The 24,486-nt window shown below is 31.1% G+C and overlaps 1 protein-coding gene, 1 long non-coding RNA gene and 1 pseudogene across 2 annotated transcripts; 1 reads left to right on the forward strand and 2 right to left on the reverse strand.

Moving 5' to 3' along the window:
- Window positions 1-1,735: 1,735 nt before the first annotated feature.
- LOC112801466 (uncharacterized) lies at window positions 1,736-8,328 on the reverse strand. Its single transcript, XR_003201914.3, has 5 exons — window positions 7,978-8,328; window positions 3,959-4,509; window positions 2,165-2,498; window positions 1,949-2,061; window positions 1,736-1,845 (listed from the first exon to the last, which is right to left on the reverse strand). It is a non-coding gene; the product is annotated as an uncharacterized lncRNA (long non-coding RNA).
- A 1,669-nt stretch (window positions 8,329-9,997) lies between these two features.
- LOC112801467 (pentatricopeptide repeat-containing protein At1g73710-like) lies at window positions 9,998-14,522 on the reverse strand (annotated as a pseudogene).
- A 6,268-nt stretch (window positions 14,523-20,790) lies between these two features.
- LOC140173195 (uncharacterized) lies at window positions 20,791-22,121 on the forward strand. Its single transcript, XM_072195949.1, has 3 exons — window positions 20,791-21,062; window positions 21,267-21,661; window positions 21,796-22,121. The coding sequence occupies exons 1-3, from the start codon at window positions 20,791-20,793 to the stop codon at window positions 22,119-22,121; spliced, it is 993 nt and encodes a 330-aa protein (XP_072052050.1).
- Window positions 22,122-24,486: the final 2,365 nt, after the last annotated feature.

Consider the following 24,486-nt stretch of genomic DNA (forward strand, 5'->3'; position numbering starts at 1 on the left):
GAAACACTCACAGGTGCGAAATGAGCAAAAAACATGCATACGTATGAAACGAGCGAAAAATAGAAAAATAAAAAATTAAAAAACACGCAAACATGCGTTAAACACACGTGCGAAATGAGCGAAAAATACAAAAAAAAACACTCACGTGTGAAAGGAACGAAAAACAACAAAAATAAAAAAAAACGCACACTTACGAAACGAGCAAAAATCCAAAAAACCCGTGCGAAACAAGCAAAAATCACGAACACGTGCGAAGAGAACGAAAAACACACGTGTGAAACGAGTTAAAAACACAAAAATACACACACTCCTGCAAAACGAGCGAAAAATACAAATACGTACAAAACGAGCGAAAAATACGCATACGTTCGAAACGGGCAAAAAAACACACGTGCGAAACGGACGAAAAATATGCAGACGTGCGAAAACAGCGAAAAACACATGTATGAAACAAACAAGAAACACGCACACACATGAAAAACGAGCGAAAAACTTAAAAAAAACACACATACAAAACAAGCGAAAAACACACTGTGAAACTAGCAAAAAACAACAAAAGAAACACAGACACATACACGTGCGAAACGAGCGAAAAACAGACACACTTTCGAAACGAGCGAAAAACACGCACACGTGCGAAACGAACAAAAAAACACAAACGAAAAAAACGCGTGCAGAAGTAGCAAAAAACATGCCCACGTACGAAACGACTGAAACGCACACATGTGAAACGAGCGAAAAACGCACAGGAACGAAATGAGCGAAAAACACATGCAAAACGAATGAAAAACACGCACACGTGCAAAAAGAGAGAATCACAAAAAAAACACACGTGCACTCGAATCGAGTGAAAACTCACAAGTGCAAAACGAGCAAAAAACACGCACATGTGCGAAAGTTGCGAAAAAAATAAAAAACACGTGCGAAACGAAGCAAAAAACACAGGTGCGAAATAAGCGAAAAACACGCATACGTGCCACACGAGCGTAAAAAACACATAATAAAAACAAACATGCAAAACAAGCGAAAAATACACACGTGCAAAAAGAGCGAAAAAATAAAAAAACACGTGCGAAAAGAGCGAAAAACACAGAAAACCACGCGCGTGCGAAACGAGTGAAGAACACAAAAATACGCACTCTTGTGCGAAACGAGCGAAAAACACAAAAAAACACCCATACACGTGCAAAATGAACGAAAACACGCGGACGTGCAAAAAGAAAAAAAATTACACAAACACACATGCATGCGAAACGAAAGAAAAATACACGTGCGAGACGAGCGAAAAACACAAATACGTACGAAACGAACGAAAAACACGCACACATGTGAATCGGGTGAAAAACATAAAAAAAACATACACAAACGCATGCGAAACGAGCGAAAAATACACATTGTGAAACTAGCGAAAAACAACAAAAGAACCCCACACACATACACGTGCAAAACGAGTAAAAAAACACAAAAAACCACACATACGAAACGAACGAAAAACACATACGTGCGAAACGAACGAAAAACACGCTTACGTGCGAAACGAGCTAAAAACCCAAAAAAGAAAAGCACACACGTGCGAAACGAGCGAAAAACACACAGACATGCGAAACGAGCGAAAAACAAACATGTGCGTAACGAGCGAAAAACACGCAAATGTGCGAAACGAGCGAAAAACACAAAAATAAAAACACACGTGCAAAACGAGCGAAAAACGCAAAAAAAAAATGCACATGAGAATAACCAGGTCAGTAACCAATTCCTATTTGACAAATTCATAGAATCAATCCGTGCACTAACCCGATATCTTTCATGAAAAGCTGTTTGAGCTTTTCCACCAAAACAGAGTACCTGCTCCTCAGCCAAGTAAGACATAGACAATGTTAATTTTATTTTTTCCGTTTATGGTTAAGCTGAAAAAAGGTCATAAAACAGAAGGAGAAAAAAAAGGAACCTTTCAATATCTTCAACGATGGGAATTGGGCCATGGTTCCTCTTGTAAAAGAAATTTGGAGTAACGTACGAGCATGTCGGTGCAGAGCTTGTTAGCTCCACATTGAAAGGTTCCTGACAAAAGGAAAAAATGAAAGCATGATAATCTCCAAAACTCAAATAAAATATTTACGAAACCACGAGACCTGGGAATAATTAGGATAACTATAAGGCTTGCCTTGGAGTTAATTTTTAGACAAGGGTGATGAAGAGGCTCTTTAGAATAATCCGAAGGTGCGGTGAGTCTAGGCATTTCTTCTATCTCTCTTTTGAAGTGTGAGGATAAGGGGTCAGTTTGAGATTGTCTAAAGGAGGAATTAGCAAGGATTGGATGAAGGAAAGGGGAAAGAGAAGAAAGGAGTGGAACTGAAGTGAGGCTTTGAGAGAATTTGTAGTCTTAGGCCATATGGAGGTGATGAGAGACTCGCCCAGCGTACTGTCTCCTTCTGTCACATTGCACTTTGTGGTGTTTGAGGGCCCATGGATAAAATCCAAATCCTAGCGTATGAATGCTAATAGAACATCCAAATCCATATGACAGGACACAATAATTAGGAAGAGTTATAAATATTTAAAAAGGAGTCACAGTGGTCTATGGTCTATAACAAGTGAAATCATATCATGTTAAATATTTGAGTGTTCATAAGAAAATGGAAACAAAGGGAAAAATGACTTATTGATAAACAAGTTATCCCAAGTTAGCTTAACTGGAAACAAAGGGAAAAAAGGACTGATTCAGTTCCCAGATACCTAAAATAGCCATTCTAAAATAAATATGAACTTAAAATTAGCATCAACTCAGTTGAAACTTACACCCCATATAAGAGTTCACAAGAGACGATATTCCAAAAATATTGCTTTTAACGACAGCTAAAGCATATATGATCAAGTAAGTTAAAATTCCTAGTCAACACATTTCCCAATGAAACAATACAAATCAGAGAGTTTTATACATGTTCAAGGTCTCCCTAGCTAAAATTCATAGAAACTTAACAGTAATTTTAAGTGCAACAATTACAATATGAGGCAGCACAAACAATAGTAGATGGAATCGTGAGAAAGGGCACCACCATGACAAACCTCAGGTACTGCACAGGCTAGATAAGGATCTTCATTTGACTAATAAAGAAGTTAGCTGGATTATGAAAAATGCATATAGGATGCGTTTGTTTTAGCTTTTTCTGACAAAAATTCAGTAATATATACACACTGAAAAAATCATTTTTGACATAATTGTATAGATTAAAGAAAAAAATCAATTAACCTTTTCTGGAAAAACTAAATAGAGTAGCTTCTAATTAAAATTATTTCCAGTTTCTGAAATCAAGTTGTCAAAGCAATTTTTTGAGAATCAGCAACAAACACACCCATAACTTTCCTTTTCCACAACTAAGTAATGCAGCAAAGTCTGTGAAAATGTAATATTCTATCTTAACATATCACCTAACTACTTCTACAACTTCCAAATCACAGAAGGGAGAATAATACTGCAATAAATAATCCAAATACTATAGTTTCTGCATAGAAAAATTTATCTGCTGCAATAAGTGAGTGAGAGAATTCATAATCTAGAAGTTCAATTCCATTCTATATCTATAAGAGTTCAACGAATTCCACTGTATTGCTAGAACACTGATAAATTAAGAGTGTGCAATTCTAGAGTTCCAGAAACAATTAACCACACAGAATAAACAAACATGCATACAATATGAGAGGAAATAGATTAAACCCGCATTACAATGATGAAACTGAAAAAGTTTCAGTAGCCTCTTCAAGCAATATATAAAATTGAAATCCAAGTGTTTCACATATTGTATAAGAAAGAAAATAATAAGATGAATGATTGAATTTCAACAACAGAGAACTTTCACATAACAAAATTTTCAATTTGGTGACAGGGTCGAAGAAACTTCAAAAACGGAACATAAAAAATCGCCACAGAAAAGTGTCTCATAATTATAAGATGGCGTACCTGTAGAGTAAAAAGAATTAAAGCTTCTGGATGAAAAGTTCAGTGTTTTGATTGCTACTTGATAAGTTGATAGCATCAGGTAGGAGGCTATGATCTATTATTGGCCATTGTTTGATACTCTAAAACAGCATCACATGATTTCATATGCATGACTCTTGCTTAAGAAACAACACAACACAACTCCCTGGCAATCTGAAGATCAATACTTGAACACTTTCTTCTTAAGCACTAGAGCTTTCCCTTGCTCTTTCCATTCCTTACATACGCAAGAAAAATGGGGAAAGGCATCATTCTCAGCTAAGCAAGCAATTTCAAAATCCGTACAAGTCCCAAAGGGTTATCTTGCAGTGTATGTCAGACATAATCAAAAGTGTTATGTGATTCCCATTTCATATTTGGACCAAGCTTTCATTCTAAGAGTTGAGTGAAGTTGAGGAAGAGTTTGGATATGATCATCCCAGGGGAAGTCTCACAATTCCTTGCAGTGAACATGTATTCCACCAACTCGCATCTCCCTTGAGTTGAGATTGATGAAGAATCTCAAAATGAGACTGATTAACATAGATTAGCATACATGTTGTTATAACAGATTAGTATAGAGAATTAGAATGACAAATTCAAAGAGTATGTGTTCTATACTTTTTTTTTTGTGCAACACAAATTGACAATGAATTCAATCACTCATATCTATGACATCTTTCAATTCTCGAAGCAAGTAACAGCCTATACATGTTGCATGAGAAAAACCAGATTCCAGTGCGAATAAATTTCAAGCATGAGAAAAACCAGATTTCATAAATTTCATATTGTGCTAATAGAGAAAGAAAACTCTATTGTGGAACTAGGAGATCCTTCACCATTTCAACTTCATATCATCAACTATACCATCAAACTTCAATATTCTAGAGTAAAAAATAACAGATGACATCATTTCACAACGTAAGTGTCAAGCATACCATCATATCCAATTTTATAGACTCATAGGGACTAATATCCTTCATCACAATTCAATTTCACAAGGCCACATATATTATTACATCTCAATATTGTTGGATAGAAAAAGCCAGATATATCATACATCCCCGCAATTTGATTTTGCAGTCATATAGGACAAACATATTACTCTTCCACACATTTCATTTTTCTAGGCTCACAAGAATAATGAACATGATCCCACAATTTACCATCAAAACAAATCATTGCACAATTATTTTCAATGGACAAAATTTAAATTTGATGTACTAGTAAGTGAACAGAAAAAACATCACAAAAGAATTGAAATGACTCTGCAACTAAGTTGCCATGCTGTAAAAGTCCATCACAAATTGACAATGAATTCAATCACTCAATTATTTTCTGTTTATATATAACATCTTTCAATGGTTGAGCAGCTTATATATGCAAAGTTACTTGTAATGAGAAAAGCCAGATTTCACAGTTCAATATTCTAATAAATTTCAAAACATGAACAAGAACACCATCAGAGAAAGAAAACTCTATTTTGGAGCCAAGAGATCCCTTCACCGCATTTCAACCACATTAGGGCCAAAAGATCCTTCACCATATTTCACCGTCATAAGGTCAATTAAACCATCAAACTTCAATGTTCATGGGTCAAACAAGCCAAATAACATATACCATCAAACTTCATCATATCCGATTTTTTTGGGTCATAGGGACCCTTCATCACAATTTCATTTTGTAAGGCCACACATCATTGTATCCGATTTTATCGGGTCATAGGGACTGAAGATCTTTCATCACAATTCAACTTCGCAAGGCCACATAATATCATCATGCCACATAATATCATCATGTACGAACTAAGATCCTTCATCACAATCCAATCTCGCAGGGCCACATATATCATCATTCCAATTTTATCGGGTCATAGGAACTAAGATCCTTCATCATAGGGTCACATATGTCATTACTTTTCAATATGATTGGACAGAAAAAGCCAACTAAATTAAATTACCCTTCCACACATTTCAGTTTTCTATGATCATAAGCATCATCAACATTATCACACAATTTTACCATCAACAAATCATTACACAATTTTTTCGATGGACATCTTATTTGATCCACATAATAATAAAAATCATGGCAAAAGAATTGAAACAACTCTGCAACTAAGTTTGTCATGATGTAAAAGTCAATCCTATATCACTCTGCAACAAATTCATTTCCCAAACGCTCAAACATACATTGTGCAAGGTAGAATTAAAATAAATTCAAAGTCCAAAGTCGCATCCAAATCATAAAAATAACAGAAAAAACAGTCCATCCATAGAACTATCAAATGGCAAAACTCAACTGTCCTTAATAACAGAAAAATAGTTGGGGAAATAAAGAAAAACCAACCTTTCCAAAACTAACTTATCCCCAAGATAATAAAAAAATAACACCAATAATTAAAAGCAAACCTTTTTTCTTTTTTGGACATGAATATATTCCATAAGAGCAATTATTTGTACACAAAATTTTGTAAAACACAAATTGACAATGAGCAGCTACTTGCGGTAAGAAAAATCAGATTTTACGGTTTACTGTTCTGATAAATTTCAAAGCATGAACAAGAAACAACAGAGGAAAAAACAGTATTTTGGAGACAAGAGATCCTTCACCACATTTGGAACCAGAAACCCTTCGCCAAATTTTAAGGTCATAGGGTCAATTTTACTATCAAACTTCAATATTCATGGATTAAAAAAAAAGCCAAATAACATCATTTTGCAACATAAGGGTCAATCATATCCAATATACTCAGGTTATAGGGACTAAGATCCTTCACCCCAATTCAATTTCATAGGGCCACACATCATTGTATCTGATATTTTCGGGTCAGGTCATAGCGACTAAGATCCTTTGCCACAATCCAATGTCATAGGGCCACGCATCATTATATCTGTGTTTTTCAGGTCATATGGAATATGATCCTTCATCACAATTCAATTTCATAAGACCACAAATTATTGTATCCGATTTTCTTGAGTCATAGGGACTAAGATACTTTGCCACAATTCAATTTCGTAGGGCCACGCATATCATCTTATCCAATTCTTTCACGTCATAAAGACTAAAATCCTTCATCAAAATGATTTTATCGGGTCATAAGGACTAAAATCCTTCATCACAATTCATAGGGCCACATGTATGGTTACGTTTCAATATAATTGGACAGAAAAAGTCCCTTCCACACATTTCAGTTTTCTAGGATCATAAGCATCATGGACATTATCGCACAATTTTATCATCAACAAATCATTACACAACTTTCCAAGGGACATTTTATATGATCCACATAGGAAAAAAATCATCGCAAAAGAATTGAAAAAATTCTGCAACTAAGTTTGTCATACTGTAAAAGTCAATCATATACTATTCTGCGACAAATTCTTTTTCCAAAAGGCTCAAACATACATTATACAAGGTAGAATTGAAATAAATTCAAAGTCTAGAAGAGAGATAACAGTGCATCCAAGAACTATCAAATGGCAAAACTCAATTGTCCGTAATTCAATCACAGAAAAACCAACTTGTCCAAAACCAATTCATTCCCAAGATAATCAAGAAGTAACTACATAATAAAAAAGCAAACCCTTTTTCTTTTCTTGCCCAAAAAAAAGGCATCTTTATAATGGATTTCAACGTTAAACACCAAAATACAAAAGATTTTCGGGGGAGGGAAAAGAGAAGGGGGGGGAGACATCTTTATAAAGAGAAGCAACAAAAAAAAGGGGGGGAATCATCCCCATTGCCGAAACGTGGAGATAATAAAGTTTCTTCACTGGCCATTGTTGATTCATACATTCTTGCATAAAACACCAAATTCTCAAACCCAAAGCCGTAAAATGAATCCCACCATCGTCAGAGGTAATTTCCAAACTATATAAGGAATCTAGCAGACTTCTGAGAACCGAATTCACTTGTTCCTTTTACAGGAACACCTCCGTCTGACTTATAAGGTAAAACCTAGAAAGCCACGTAACGTGAACAAAAAAGAAGAAGGATACCTGAGGCGCATAATCAGAATGAGAATGTTGAGTTTTCAAGAGCGCCACAGCGCCAGAGACGTCAGGGTCGATTCCAAGAACCCATTTGAAGTTGGAGGCATCACTTTGGTGTTGCTGTGTATCTTCACTCAAAAGAGGGTAAGACAGTGAAGACAGCCAGTTCTCTTTCAGTTGAGCACCGGAGGCCTTCGCCTTTCCGCATCTTCTTATTTGAGAAGAAGAAGCAGCAGCAGAAAGAAAGAACCCAGCAATTGGGAAAGAAGAAGAGAAAATAAAGAACAATAGTACCACAGAAAACGAACAAGAACCGCTTATTGAGAAATCACAACCAACATAGGAAGTGCAATTGAGGGGTAAAGTTGAGAAGAGTTTTGCATTCTTATATAGGTTGTCAGTGGCGGTGTCTTAGCTAGGCTTAGTGCACTGTGTTTAGAAATTTAATAACTACAAATTTTCAATCATAATTTTTTAATCCTTTCTAATCTTTTTTTTTTCTTTCATAGGTTAATGACTAATTGACTTGTGCATTTATTTAATTATCGGAAGGTCTTTTTCTTTTTTTTCTTTTTTTTGAAGTTATTCACTATGAATTAATTAATTAACTAGTGTATATTTTCGTGTAAGGCACAAGATAATACATAAAATTATATAAAGTTTTTTATTAAAAATTTAAACGAAAAATATGTAGTAATTATTACTATATTATACTCAAAATATATTTAATCTGTATTAATTGTCATTGTTTATCGGTTACGGTATGACAAATCTGGTTATTAAAAAAAATAAAATTAACTTAAATATACACGATATTATTCTATGTTTTTTATTTTTATTTTATCATCATAAGAAGTCATATATATTATAAGAGAACCTCATCATTTTACCAAGAGTTCTTTCATTCAGTAGTTTCTACAAAGAAAGAATGGGTTATTTTGTTATTTTCAATTCTTTGACGTGCATGGATGACGCATAATAATATTGTGTTTGGTAAGAATATATACGATTTTAAAAAGTTTAAGCATGGATTTAGTCCTTGAAATATTCGTAGATGAATCACAGAATAGATAAAAAGATTACTAATAAAAGACTAAATGGTTAAAATTTTTTCAAAGTTAATAGTAACACATTATAGGTATTCTTTGGAATGTTGGATAAGCTTCGAGAAGAGCAAGCTTTAATTTATGTTGCTGTCTTTCCTAGTTTCCATTTTTTGTTTACAAATAAATTTTAGCCTCGGGTGAGTCTTGATGTTATGGTAAATTATGAATTCATCATCTGACTCCATCCATGTGAGGTAAAGAAAACAGTTCCAGAAGAATATACAAAAAAAAAATGTGTTTACAAGAAGCGAGATACAATGACTCAATCAGATATAAAAGACATGCTCAGAAAATACTAAGAATAATTATAGCTACAAAATAATTTAAAATATTGCATCCCCAATTCATCATTTCTAACAAATTATTTGATATAACAATCAATGGGCCGGACTCATTGTCATAGATACAGCACAGCAGCCATGCCATGTCATGCATAACTAAGAAGTACACTGTGTATATAAAACTTCACAATATAAATCTTACCACCAAGTAAGGGAACAATCTATCTGTACTTTCAGTAATATAGATACCACCTATGACTTTAACCACATTTCACTTTAATCCCACGATTTCACTCTGGTGCTAAGCACTTAAAATAAGTAGTTAACTTAAATGTTAAGTGGTTAGATAAATAAATAAATAAATGGTTACTAAAGTCAAATGTCGTTAAATGGTATCAGTCCAATCTGGAGTTGAGAACGTATTTGAAGCCATAACCAACCATCTTAAGCTGAGAAAGCTTCATGACTTCATCGCATTCAGCTATACAATTATCATCCAAATTCAATAGACGCAAAGAATTAAATCCTTGAACAATGGAGGATGACATAGGCTGAAAAAAAAAATAGAAAGCTTAAAAATTGTGTGTACTTCATACAAATGACAAAAAAAAAAGAGCAATATAAGATTAAACATTAAAGTAAAAACCAAATTACCCTTATTATTTCCATAAAAAAAATAAAATTAATACACTTCAACATCAATTATGTATCAACTATAAAATAATAAATTGCATAGGAGATCCAAGGGAGTAAGCTTGATAATAGAATCTACATTCAATACATCATCCACATTCTCAAATATAACTATAATTGCTCTCGCAGTATTTCTGTTGAGATTGTCATAATTAACTGTTCACCAGATGGGAAACATGATTATTAGCTTGCCTTAATAATAATAATAATAATAATAATAATAATAATAATAATAATAATAATAATAATAATAAACGTACACCCCACTACATGTAAAACGACAAACCTTTGAGGAGATGAACAATAAAGGCAGACAAAATGCTAAAGAAAGAAGAATGTATCAACAATGCTATTCCCTCCTTTAATGGGCTTCCATTCTGAGACTATGATTTAGAGAAATCTTGCAGTGTGATCGAAATGGTTCAATTTCTAATGTTTATTCAACTGCTCTCCATAGTTCAGAAATGGGTACTCATGAGAGGATATCTAAGTGTACAGCCATCAAGATATTTAACAAGAATATACCAGTACTCTGCTTATATTGTTTCCGATAAGATGTAGCTCTTAATAGCTGTCAATGATTGTCTAAGCAATTCAACCTGCCCAGTTAAACAGGAAACATTTAGTGGCTCCTAACTAACATGATTGGAATTTAAGCAGCAGATATAAGTTGGGGAAAGATATAGAAAGGAACCTGCTCCCAATCTGCACCAGTATTATTTAAAACTAGAATACAGATGCTTTCCAGTGGTGGAAGTTCCGATTTATATGGTGACATTAAGTTGTTAGATAAGCTGAGAACTTGTTCACAAATTTTGCCAACATCCTGCAAAAACATAAATAAAAAAGATACTGAATAATAATTGCTGTCAATCAATATATTTCGCTATACAAAATAAGCAAAAAGAAATTTATATATGATCACTTACATTGTACATACATAAATTTGTCTCCCCCAACCCTAATATACAACCACCTGTGGATTTAACAGACCTCAAAGAAGCTTTCATCAAAATCAATCACAATCACTTCCATTTTCACTTTCAATTTTGCTCTCAACTTCATTATTTTCTTCCAAGTTGAATGTGATTTTCATCTCTCGGCTAACTAACTCAGCTAGGTCCTTTCTATTGCAAACTTGGTAACCATCTATAATAGCCTTGAACAAAGACTTGCATGGCTTGATCTCTCAGCCTCTTAGTTGGGTAAATATCCGTTTCACGCCTTCAACCATGCCAGCTTTTCCATAACAACCTACCATATTAATCTGAGTCACAATGTCCGGCTCCAAATGCTTATCCAGCATTTTCATGTATGTGTTCAAGGCCTTGTTGATTTCTCCAGCCAAACCGTATGCATAGATTGCCACATTATATGCATAGGAGTGAGATCAACCTCGGATTCTATGAATGTCTGAACGGATTTAAGCGCCAAATTGTGCATACCAACTAAAGCATACAAAGCAGTGATCGCAGCTTGTCGCGCATAAGGCTTCCCCTCCAACTGCACAACTGCTTCAATTGGAAACCCTCCCTTCTTTAATACAGTGAACAACACTTTAAAAGTTCCATCATTTGGCAAAAGCTTCTTAGATATCATATCATGTATTAGTTCACCACACTCATAAAGCTGTCCATGAGTGGCATAACATACCAGTACCTTATTACATGAAACACAATCCCTCAGTAAACCTAAAAGCCTCATCTCCTCCGCGATCTCAATGGCCTCGTCGATCCTTCCCACATCTTTATAAAGAAACATCATTGTCACGTATGAAATCCCGTCTGTCCAGCCTTTTTCTCTCAAATTCTCGAAAGCCATCTTGGCTTCGGAAACCAATCCAAGATCTGCAAAGAGACTGATCATACTATTGCACGCAACTAAATCAAGACCACCTTCCAAGTTCTGCATCCGTTCATAAATGGCTTTTACTCCTTCCAAGTTCCCAACCTTACAATAAGACTTTAGCAAGGATGTCAACACAACTAAATTGGCAGATAATCCGCATTCTTCCATAATGTTGAAATACCTAAGTGCCTCCTCAAGACTACCGTATTCTGCAAATCCGTTTATTAAAGATCCATACACAACAGTGCCTCCTCAAGACTACCGTATTCTGCAAATCCGTTTATTAAAGATCCATACACAACCTCATTTGGTTTTACTCCGGCTCGTAGCATTTCCTGGTACACACTGACAGCATCAGAAAGCTGACTGAGACGAGCATAGCATGCAATAACAGCAGAAAAAGTCTGACAATGCGGCTTAAATGCCATCCCTTGCATTTCAACCATGAGATCTCTTGCCTGATCGACTAAATCAGCACCGGATAACATCTGAATGAGGGAATTATAAGTGCAACCATCAGGCCAAGTTCCATGATTCTTCATTCCCCTGAAGAGAGAAACAACTTTGTTGTAAAGTTTTCCTTTGCCACACGCTTTGATCAAGACATTGTATTCTATGGCATCCCTTCTCTGTCCTGGCACACCTCTTTCCCAATAGAACACATTCTCGGCTTCAAGCCAATGTCCCTTTTCAGCAAAAGCATCCATAATTGCAGCACATATACTTGATGATGGTACACCGTTCATTAGAAATTTCTGAAGCATATCATTTGCTTTGTCAAGGGCTCCTTCGTTAACATACATCTCGATGATACTAGGAAGAGAGTGCTCATCGACAGAAACAGAAGATTTCTCCATTTCATCAATCAGAGTTTCCACAGCTTGAACCATATTCTTTGAACATAGCGCACCAAGAAGAGCTCTGTGAGTTACATCATCCGGAAAGAGTCCAACGTCTCTAATCCTTCTATAACAAGAAAGAGCAGCATCAGTATTCCCCGAATTAGCATACAAGGACAGTAGGATATTGTAAGTTTTCGTATCAGGGGATATACCCTTTTCTTCCGTTTTATTAAGCAGAGATTCAGCTTCCAACAAATTACCATGACTTCCACAGATAAAGATCATAGTATTAAAAGTGATTGTATCCATTGCCACTCCGGATTTTAACATATCAGCAAAGACTTCGGCAGCATCCTTTAGCCGTCTAGCCTTGCCATACAAATCTATCAAGGTGTTGAAAGTTGAAGTCAAATGGGGTTTCTGGGGACCAATCTCCTTGTTTGATGAATTCAAAATGTTTCTCCCACCCGTCTTAAACAGCTCGGTCGAAAGGAAATGCTTGAAACTGATAGGCATCAATCTAGAACCATTCGTAGCAGTAACTGAGAGAGAATCCAAATCAAGATCATCTAACACAACCCTACCATCACACCAATCCTTGTAAAACCTATCTGCCCTATCAAACTCTCCCGCATCCTTCAACACCTTAACAATCGTACTCATTGTAACCTCATCAGGAAAAAAAACCCCTCAACCTCATATGCTTAATCCACAGAAGTGCTTCCCTAACAAGACCTGCTTTCTCATACACATCAACAAGCATGCTATAAGTGTTATTAGTAGGCGAAACCCTGTTTTTTGCCATTTCGATCCAGAGAAACCTCAATTGGTTCCATCTCTGAGCCTTACCAAGAACTCTAAGCACAACATTATAGTGAATCACATTGGGAACATACCCTTTCTGTGACTTAAACCACTCAAAAACCTTAACAACACGCTCCCACCTACCCTGTTCCCTAAGTATAACAGTTATCTCTTTAGGACTAGGATTCTCAGAGAAAGAATCAAGGGTCGCTTCAACATCAACAGAATACTCTAAAGATTTCAAAATTGAAGGTAAATTACCGCCATACGCCTTCTTCTTCTTGCTCTTCCGATCCTTTAGCGATGAAGATAGAGTCTTTGAATGACAATGAATGCGAGGAAAGTGCGATTTTGTAATATGGGTTGGCAAATGGCCCCAATAGTGAGGTTTTGTGAGAACCTTGACAACAAAGTTTGAAGAAATTGAAGAAGATGAAGAAGGAGGAGGACTTATAAAAAAGGTGGATACTACAATGAAGATGGCAAAAATATCTTCTCATGAAGATGCTTTGGTTAAAAGTGTGGTTTATTTATTTAGCCACACTTTAAACAAAAACAACACTTTTATAAATATCAAAATCTAACCATACAATCCATCATCCAAAGGTCAAAAAGAAATATACTCATATGAAGACAATTATGCCATCTTCATTGTAGTATCCACCTATAAAAAATATGTCTGAACATGACATGTTATGCTTTCTTTCAAGTAATAAAGAACCCAAAAAGATGGTCGTCTTGGTGAGGGTTTAAGGTGCCAAAACGGCGACACAAACAAGATTTTTCAGTGGAAGTTCGCCTGCGGGGAATTTTTAATAAAATCACAGTTGAGCAAATTACAGAAATTACAACTAAAGTTGCAAGAACTACCAGTCTAATCAAACTCGAACTATAATTGAATCAGTTTAATTAAATATATAATAAAATTATTAAAAGTTTAATGTATAATTTTAGATATTCAAACTCAATAATTTCACAACATCCATAATTTATTAGTAGCCTTTATAATATACTAATACTCATTATATATAAAACTGAATCTCGTCCTTTTTTTCCCTACTATTTATTTGTTAGCAATTTGGCATTGATAGGATTACTTGGGTCAACCTTATCTAAATCTTTTAGTAAATTTTATTATTGTTGTTATTATTTACCTAATAATTTTTGTTAAATAAAATAATACAATTTTATTTTAAGTAAAACCACATATATCCATCTTACTAGAAGTAATCCTATTCAAACATGAGAATTTTTATAGAAATCATAACATGGATTACCTATAGTGAGAATTCAGTTCCAGATTATTAAAAGTAGTAATATTAATATTTGGTATAATTTTATAAAAATTATAATATAAGTCTGTTTGAAAAGTTTTAAAAATAATTTTTTTGAGTTTTTAACTTATAAAAAGTAGTAGTATTAATATTTAGTGTAATTTTTAAAATCAAATTGCAACTTTTTTAGAAACTATTTAAAAGCTTATATAAAAATTAAAAAATGACTTTTTTTTATAGTAATTTTTTTATTATTTTTTTAAATAAGCATTTTTAGAATTAAAAATTTAAATACAAAATAATTTATTTATAAGCTACTTTTAATATAAGTATTTTTTGTTTAAACTATTTTTTCAAAAAGAGTTTAATTAAGATATTTACAAAAATTGGGTCTAAACCAACCATCAGCATAAAAGAAAATTATAATACTTGGGGTATCTTTATCTTTATAGTAATACAAATGGAGAGTTTATATACTGACGTGCCACTCATACATTGAGTCTGTGAGTTTATTTGCTTAGGTGTGGTCAGTGGTCACTAGAAATTTTTAAATTTATTTGTTTAGGTTGTTATTTTTTAAATTTTAAATTATTTTATTTAAGTTGCTATTTTTTAAATCTTAGATTGTTATATTTAGGTTGTTATTTTTTGAATTTTAACACTATTTTTTAAAAATTTGTTGATTCTTTTTAGCACTATTTTTTGAATTTTTTGTAGATTTTTTTTTAAAAAATTGCAGCTACATACGTAAATTTAAATATATTTACGTTAATTTAAAATTTTAAAAATTGTTAATATATTTATTTACTTTATCTGTAAATTTAATTTAAATTTAAATTAAAGTCAATCAAATTTAAAAAATTTTAGCTATGAATCAACTATAAAAGTATAAGTTATGAGATATGTGTAGCACCACAATTCAAAGTACATCAAACCCTTTCTTTACATACATCGAAAATCTAAAAATTCTTTACTTATTCCAATGGCTGGTATTCACAAAATCGCAGAAATTAAACCTACAATCGACAATTTGTGTGTACGTATACAAGTTATACGGTTATGAACACTACCAAGTTACAAAAATTCTTCATTGCCATACTCAATTGAAATGGTTTGCCTCGATGAAAACGTGAGTTTTTTATTAATATTTTTTATTTTATTTTGAATTTATATTATTTATATTTTAAATTTGTTTGTTTATCCCATCTAATTGTTCTTTGATTTTTGTTTATCAATTCAAGAGAAGAAAAATACACGCCTCGGTTAAGAGGGGTTCTTGTATCTCGATTCGTAAATTTGCAAAAGGAAGGAATGTCTTACCAAATAAGATATTTTGGTGTTAGACTCAATGAAGATAACTTTAAGACTATACATTATGGGTATGTGGTTAATTTAAACCAACATATTGATATGCACAGATTTCCAGAATCGTGGGACACACTCAATGCTCCCGAGTACAATTACACCTACTTAGTTGGTAAGTTTATTATTTTAGAAAAAATTTAATTTATTTCTAAATTTATTTATTTTATTGATAATTTCAGCTATGTTTTGGTTTTAACAAACTTATTGATAACAATTTTTTTTTAAATCATTTCATATGTTGTTGGATATCTTGCTAGAATTGAGAGTGAGAGGATTTTTGAAAAGGATAGTAAAACTATCAAGTACATTGTTATTGAATTAGAGATTGATGATGGATAATTATATGTTTATTTTTATAAGTCTAAAAATTTTGATATTTTCATCTTTCTAAATTGTTATTTTAACTTATTTTATTATGAATATTTTTATTAATATTATTAATAGGTAATCAACGTTTTTATTGAAGGGCAACGTTTTTGAAAAAGAAGCAACGTTTTTTGATTAATAGTATTCAAATTTTTTTGTAAAATCAGTTCGAATTAATTTTAAAAAAGTATTTAAATCTGTTTTTAAAAAGAATTTTAACAGAAATCATTCTTTCCATAATTAGTTTTTTATGAGTTTAAAATAATTAATAAACTAATTATTAATTTTTCTAAATTGTGTTTGACGTTTTAATTTTATTGTTAATTTTTAAATTTTAAAATATAAAATATATATATAATTTGATATTATTTTATTGGTAGTTACTTTTTTAGTTGTAATTATTTTTTTGTTTATTTTGTTATAAAAAATATATTTAACATTAAACATCCTGTTTGACATAAAAAAATAATGGAGTGTGCATTTTTTGGCAATTACGCACATGAATTAAATACTTTTTTGGAATCCGGTAATAAAGATAGAGCTGTTGTCGTCTTATAATTTGTTAGAGTGAAGTTATATAACGATAATATTTATCCATAATTATGTGAATTTTTATATGTGAGTTGCTTTTACTATTTTTTATGTGAGTTTTTACTCATTTTGTGTTAAAATAAATTTTTTAGAAAAAATTATTTGACAGAATTTCTTATATGGCACAAAGATGTTCTTCAATCTTGAAAAAGCAAATGTCATCTAATTTAAAAATAGGTAGGTATATATATTTTTTTAATTCTTTAGTTTAATATTATATGTGTTATCTAATGTAGTTTTTTTTCGCTTTATTTATCTAATTTTGTAAGATTTGAAAAACTTAGGGGAATATTGGCGGAATTTTAAATGAGGCTGTATTCTTAAAAATTTATCAAGGCAAAATCATTAAGCAATTAAAAGAATTAGATACAGTAATTTTTTTCTGTAAAAAAGTTGAGAAAAAAATTAATTTAAATGTGTTGTACATTGATTATTTTTATTTATTTAGATATATTTTAGATTTAAAAACTCATTAAATTCAGATGATTTAAATCATTAAGTTTTTTTTTTAAGAATGCCGTTTGTGTTGTCTTGGTTACTATAAGTCATATTATAGATACTCCAAATTGGTGGTACGGTCAATGTGAATGCAACAGGTCCACATATGCTTTCACAAAAACTTTCAAATGTTCAAATTGTGACCATCTCCTTTTATTCATAACTCCAAGGTTATTTATTTATTTTTTTAATTTAAAGTCTAATCAAAATTGATTAGATATTGAATAAGTCTATGTTTAGCTTTTTTTTATGATGTTTTTTTTATTAAGCAGGTACCGAATAAAGTTTGGTGTCATTGGTGACTCTGACTGTGTATGTTTCGTAGTCTTTGACAAGGAGGCAAAATACGTTTTGGGAAAGAGCTTACTTGATCCACCCCTATTGGTAAGTTCTAACCAATATTTATTTCTAAAAATATTAGTGGAGATATTTTTAATGTTAATTTTTATATTATTTATTATTAATATATTATGTAATACCCTGCAGAAATGAGATCTATCGAATACACCTACACTTTTGCTCAGCCTAATTGATAAGACCTTCCTCTTCATCGTTGAAGTTCAAATATCTGATAATCCACATTTTTCACCTTCTTATCAAGTTAAGAAGATGACTCATAATGTGGACCTCATAAATAAATTCAAAAAGGTTCACCCTGTTCAAATTGTGAGTACAGTTATGAGTGTACTTTCTATTAAAAATCGATTTATTTTTCTCTTTCTTAGTCATTAGTAGTATCTAATTTATAAATAATAATTAATAACTAATTATAATTTTAGGATGTTGACTATATCGGTGGTTTGCTTCCAACTTCAAAAATTTCCTCAATCATTAAAGGGAAGAAAGCAGAAGGTGCTAAGGTATTTGTTCAAAAAATGAATTTTTTTTGTTTGTTTTCTCAAAGTTAGAACTTTATTTTATTAAAAAAATATTATTGAGATAAAATCAAAGGTGAGAAGAAAGTCTTTAATTTAACGTAGTATTTTGTACAGAATTTGTTGCTTGAATTCTCTAATGAAGTTGCGGACAATGATGAATCCGAAGTGTTGGAAAATGCTATTACACCAACCAAGCGACTATCCTCGGAGTCGAAAGATTTGAAGGTGCAAGGAGATACCTCAACTTGCAAGAAGATCAAGATTGAGAATGAAACTTGAGAATTTGGATGCACATGTTTTAGAATCCATTTTAGAGTATATCTAATAGAATAATGCCAAGCATATATTTGTTTTGGTGGAAACATTGTCTTTTCTTGAGTTGTTATTTTTTTTGTTCTTTTGGATTTTTATGTTTGGAATTTAGAATTTTTTTAAATATAAATTGAAGTTATTTGGTTATTACTTATTATTTTATTTTTAATTCGATTCACACCGTTAATATTCTATTAATTTTTAATTTAGTATTTAATGTCATAAAGTTATAAATTTTGTATATGAATTATTTTTAATACAATTAAGTTAATTATTGATTTTTAATGTATACTTATTTTAAAAAGAAAATCTAATTATAATTTTTAACTAAAGTATTATGTTTAAAATTTTAAATTTAAATTCAAATAAAGTTTTTTTTTTAATTTTTAAGTAAGCAATTGGGTTTGAGAATATTTTTTAAAATTTTATATAATTTATAAGCTATTATCCTAATTACAAAAGATTATATTAAAATAAATAAAATTACCAGTCTTATTAAAATGTGAGATTATTTATATTATTTAAAAGAAAAATTTTAATTTGATATTTTTCTGTACTTAATTCTTTTACTAATGTTGTTTCGATAAAGTTGAATTAATTTAGAAAATTTTATTTAAAATTTTAAAATTTGTACTAGCTAATTAGAAAACTCTATTTAAAAATTTAAAATTTAAAATTTTAATACTAATTTCTAATTAAGTGACTTCTTAATCGTTTTAATTTTTTAATTTAAATTTTTTTACTTGCCACATTTATAAATTTTCTCTTTACTCAATTTACATTGTTATCTTTTAAATTGTTTCTGCACAATAGAAGTACCTTTATTTTTTTCTCCCTTTCTAAATATTTTTTCTAAATTTACGTAATTTATAACGTTATTAATTTTTAGATTGTATTTAATTTTATTTATTTTTATCGACAAATAATAGGATTGATACTATTTATAACGAAACTAATAAAATCATTTTTAAATTAACAAATTCCTATATTCCTGATGAACAATGAATGTTTAATTAGAAAATTTTATTTAAAAATTTAAAATTTACAGTAGCTAATTAGCAAACTCTATTTAAAAATTTGAAATTTAAAATTCTAATACTAATTCCTAATTAAGTGACTTCTTAACCGTTTCAATTTTTAAATTTATTTTTTTATTTGTCACATTTATAAATTTTCGTTTTACTCCAGTTATATTATTATTTTTTTATATTGTCTCTGTACAACAATAGAGGTACTTTCATCTTTTTCTCTCTTTTTAATTATAAACTATTCTTTTTCAATTTCTTTATTCAAAAAAACAAAAAAAAGATTTTAACTATTAGTTAAATTTATTGACTCTGAGATTAAACTTATATTTATTTGAAAAAAGAAACTTTTGTAAAAAAATATTTTTTTTCATAAAATATATTTACGTAACTAAATAAATGAGAATGAAAAGAAAATTAAAGCCGCCATTGAAGTTGAACGGACTATTTCAGTAGCTCTTGGTTGATTATTTTTCTATGTTTGAAGCACAAAGACTGACCTACTATGGAAACAACCAAACCAAGGTGAGGAGTGATATATATAAAGGGATTCAAGATGCAGTTATAACATATTTTTTGTCTTTTTGGTATAAGAGATGTATACGGTGGAATTTCAAAAAAGAGGTCTACCACATGCTCATATTCTTTTATGGCTAAGTGGAGCCCATAAGATAACAACAACAACTCAAATTAATTGGTTAATATCTTCAGAGTTGTCAGATCCTGTTCGACACCCAAAATTATTTGGAGCTATATCTACATATGATTTATAGACCATGTGGTAGAGCTTTCTCAAAATCTCCCTACACGAAAGATGGGTATTACACTAAATATTATCCCAAAACATTCAATAAAACCACAGTTATCGATGATAGTGGATACCCATCATATAAAAGATGAGATACAGGAGTGATTACTGAGAAGAAGGGAGTCCATATGGATAATAGGAATGTGATTTACAATGCATATTTGCTGATGTCTTATCAAGTGCATGTTAATGTAGAGTACTACAACAAGTCAAATGCTATCAAATATTTATTCAAGTACGTGAATAAAGGTCCAGACAGGATAGCAGTTGGAGTTACAATGGAAGCTTCCAGTGGAGAGGATGCTCAAGTTATTGATGAGATCAAACAATTCTATGATTGCAGATATTTTTCTGTATGTGAGACTGTGTGGAGAACTTTAACTTATGATATTCATCAGAGGTGACCTTCAGTGATGAGATTAACCTTTCATTTGCCTGGAGAGAAAAATATCATCTTTAAAGACGGTGATGATCTTGAGGAAATTGTGGAAGAAGAGGATGGAAAATGTACGATGTTCTTAGCATAGATGGAGGCTAATAAAAAATTTGAATCAGGTCAAATTTTGACATATGTTGAGTTTCTAAATCAATTTGTTTATGATAGAGAAGCAAGAGAATGGCATCCACGTAGAAGAGGGTATTCTATCGGGAGGTTAAACTATGTTCCATCGGGTACAGATGATATTTATTATATGAGAATTTTGTTAGCTGTTCAGAGAGGTTGCACAACATATGAGTCTATTAGGACAGTTAATGGAATTACATATTTTAGCTTCCAAGATGGTTGCTATTCCATGGGAGTACTGTGCGATGATAAAAAATTCATTACAGCTATTAATGAGGCAGCTGAACTTGCATCTGGTCATCAATTGAGAAAATTATTTGCGATGCTACTGATATCTAATAGCATTAGCAACTCAGACCGTGTTTGGAATGCAACTTGGACATTATTAGCTGATGGAATACTATATAAGAGGAGAAAAGCTTTGAAAAATCAAGGTATTTTACTATGTCTTTTTTTATATATCAAAATTGTATTCTCTTATTATTTTTATTTTTATTAATAATATTAATAGTTTTATTTTGGAATTACTTATTAAATATTTCATAAAACCAACATGTGCTTTTGTTAGGACTAAACATGACTGATGATGAATTGAAAAACCTCTGCCTTATTGAGATTGAGAAGATACTCAACAGCAATGCGAGATCTTTAAGAGACTATCAATTAATGCCATATCCTGAGATGTCTGATGTTCGCCTTTTTCAAAATAAATTAATAGAGGAGAAGTTAGCATATGACACAAATGAGTTGATTCATATAAACTTATATATGGAACAAAAGATGACTCATGAGCAAAGGTTAGTATTCGATGAGATACTCAATGCTGTTATTACAGACTCCGGTGGTTTTTACATCGTTTATGGGCATGGTGGGTGTGATAAGACATTTATTTAGAATGGACTTTTTTCTGCTATTCAGTCTAGAGGAAAGAATGTTTTAAATGTCGCATCCAGTGGAATTGCGTCTTTACTCCTACCTGGTGACAGAACGACTAATTCTAGATTTTCAATACCCATTATAATTACTGATGAATCTACTTACAATATCAAGCATGGCAGTTTGAAGGTTGAGCTGCTCATCCAAAGTAGCTTAATAATTTGGGATGAAGCTCCAATGCTCAATAAAATGTGCTTTGAAGCGCTTGATCGGACGCTTAGGGATCTTATGTCAGTTACCGATCAACATAAGACACATCAACCATTTGGTGGTAAGATTGTTCTAGGAGGTGATTTCAGACAGATACTTCTGGTGATTCCGAAAGGGAGTAGACATGATATATTGACATCAGCTATTAACTTATCACATCTGTGGTCGTTTTGTAAGGTTCTGAAACTGCATACAAACATGAGGCTTCTCATGTCTTCTTCAGATCAAGATGAAGGTGAAATGAATAGATTTACTAATTGGATACTTGATGTTGGAAATGAAAATATTGGTTCTATTCTTGGTGATGAATTAAAAATTAAAATTTCAGATGATCTATTGATTACAACTACTGATAACTCTCTCTCTCTCATTTGGTAGACATTTATCTTTGTTGAAATTTACTTGGGACAATTTTATTTATTGGTATCATATTCACTTTTGAAGTTAAAATAATGATATTTTATGACATGATTTTCAAGTTTTCAAACGTATAGACTTGTGTCATTACAAAAGGAATTAGATTGATTAATATTTTTTTGTAATATTACCAGAACATCACCGTTGAGTATTAGTTAATGTGAAGAAAAATTAATAACAACTTTTGTTAACAATATATAATTCATTTTATTGAAAAATAAATTAGTATTTTCTAAATTGATAAATACATTTTTTTAATTCTTACAATATTTTATTTGACAATATTTGTCATTAAAAAATAACAAATGACCACACTATCCTACAATATGATGTACAAAATAATTTCTCATCTTAAAATTAATTATGGTTAGTGAGATAAAATTCAAAATTATTTTTTTATTTTCTTACCCAAATTTGAATTTAGAATTAATTAAGAACTCATTTTTTTTAATTTTAATAACAAAATAAAATCAGTTAAGTGCAAAATATATAGAATTCAATGATTTCTATTATTTAAATTTTAATTACCAAAAATTAAGTTAAAAATTAATTAAAACTTAATAATCAATAATATATATTAGTATGTAAATAAAAATATCTAATATATTAATTATTTATTTTTTGACAAAACTAATGTATAATTTATTGAGAGTTGATTTATTGTTAAATTTTTTTTATAAACTTTGTAGTATGTGAAAATAGTATTCTTATTTTTTTATTATTATTTAAAAAATCATTCACAATTTTTTAAAATTATATAATTAACTTATTATATTTTTCTACTAAAAATATTAATTTATACTATTTATATATTTTTTCAACATGGATAAATAAGTAAATACTTGTACTATTATACTTATTATCCTAGATGATGACTTAAATTACTTATTTTGTATATTAAATAAAATAAATAATATCTTGTATCCTAAATTTATTAAATATTAACAGAAAAAATTATGCAATAAATCTTATAAATAGTCAGTACAAAATAAAAAAATATTTATCATATATAATAATTTTTAATAATGTAGTGTCATGTATATAGTAGGATTATCTATTTTAATTATGTGAGTGATTATGGTTATTTTTACTTTTTTGTTATATTAGTAAATAATATTTAAAATTAAAAGAAAAAAATACATGCGAAACGAATGAAAAACACACACATACGAAACAAGCGAAAAACATGCACACGTGCGAAAAGAGCAAAAAAAATAAAGAATAACACACACACGCGCGTGCGAAATGAACGAAAAACACACACGTGCAAAACGAGCGAAAAATACAAAAAATACACACATGTGCGAAACGAGCCAAAAACACACATAAGTGCAAAATGAGCGAAAAGCACGCACACGTTATAAACGAGTGAAAAACCCAAAAAAAAACACACCCACAAACATGCGAAACGAGCAAAAAATACATATGTGTGAAACCAGCAAAAAACACAAAAAAAACACACACACACACGTGAGAAACAAGTTAAAACCACAAAAAAAAACAACACACATGCGAAACGAGTGAAAAACACAATCATGCTAAAAGAGAGAAAAATACGCAGATGTGCGAAACGAGCGAATAACATAAAAAAACACATACATGCAAAACGAGCAAAAAACACTCACACGTGCGAAATGAGCGAAAAATACGCATACATGCGAAACAAGCTAAAAATCAAAAGAAAAACACACACGTG

Source organism: Arachis hypogaea, chromosome 5, assembly GCF_003086295.3.
Source record: "Arachis hypogaea cultivar Tifrunner chromosome 5, arahy.Tifrunner.gnm2.J5K5, whole genome shotgun sequence".
In the NCBI taxonomy this organism is placed as follows: Eukaryota; Viridiplantae; Streptophyta; class Magnoliopsida; order Fabales; family Fabaceae; genus Arachis; species Arachis hypogaea.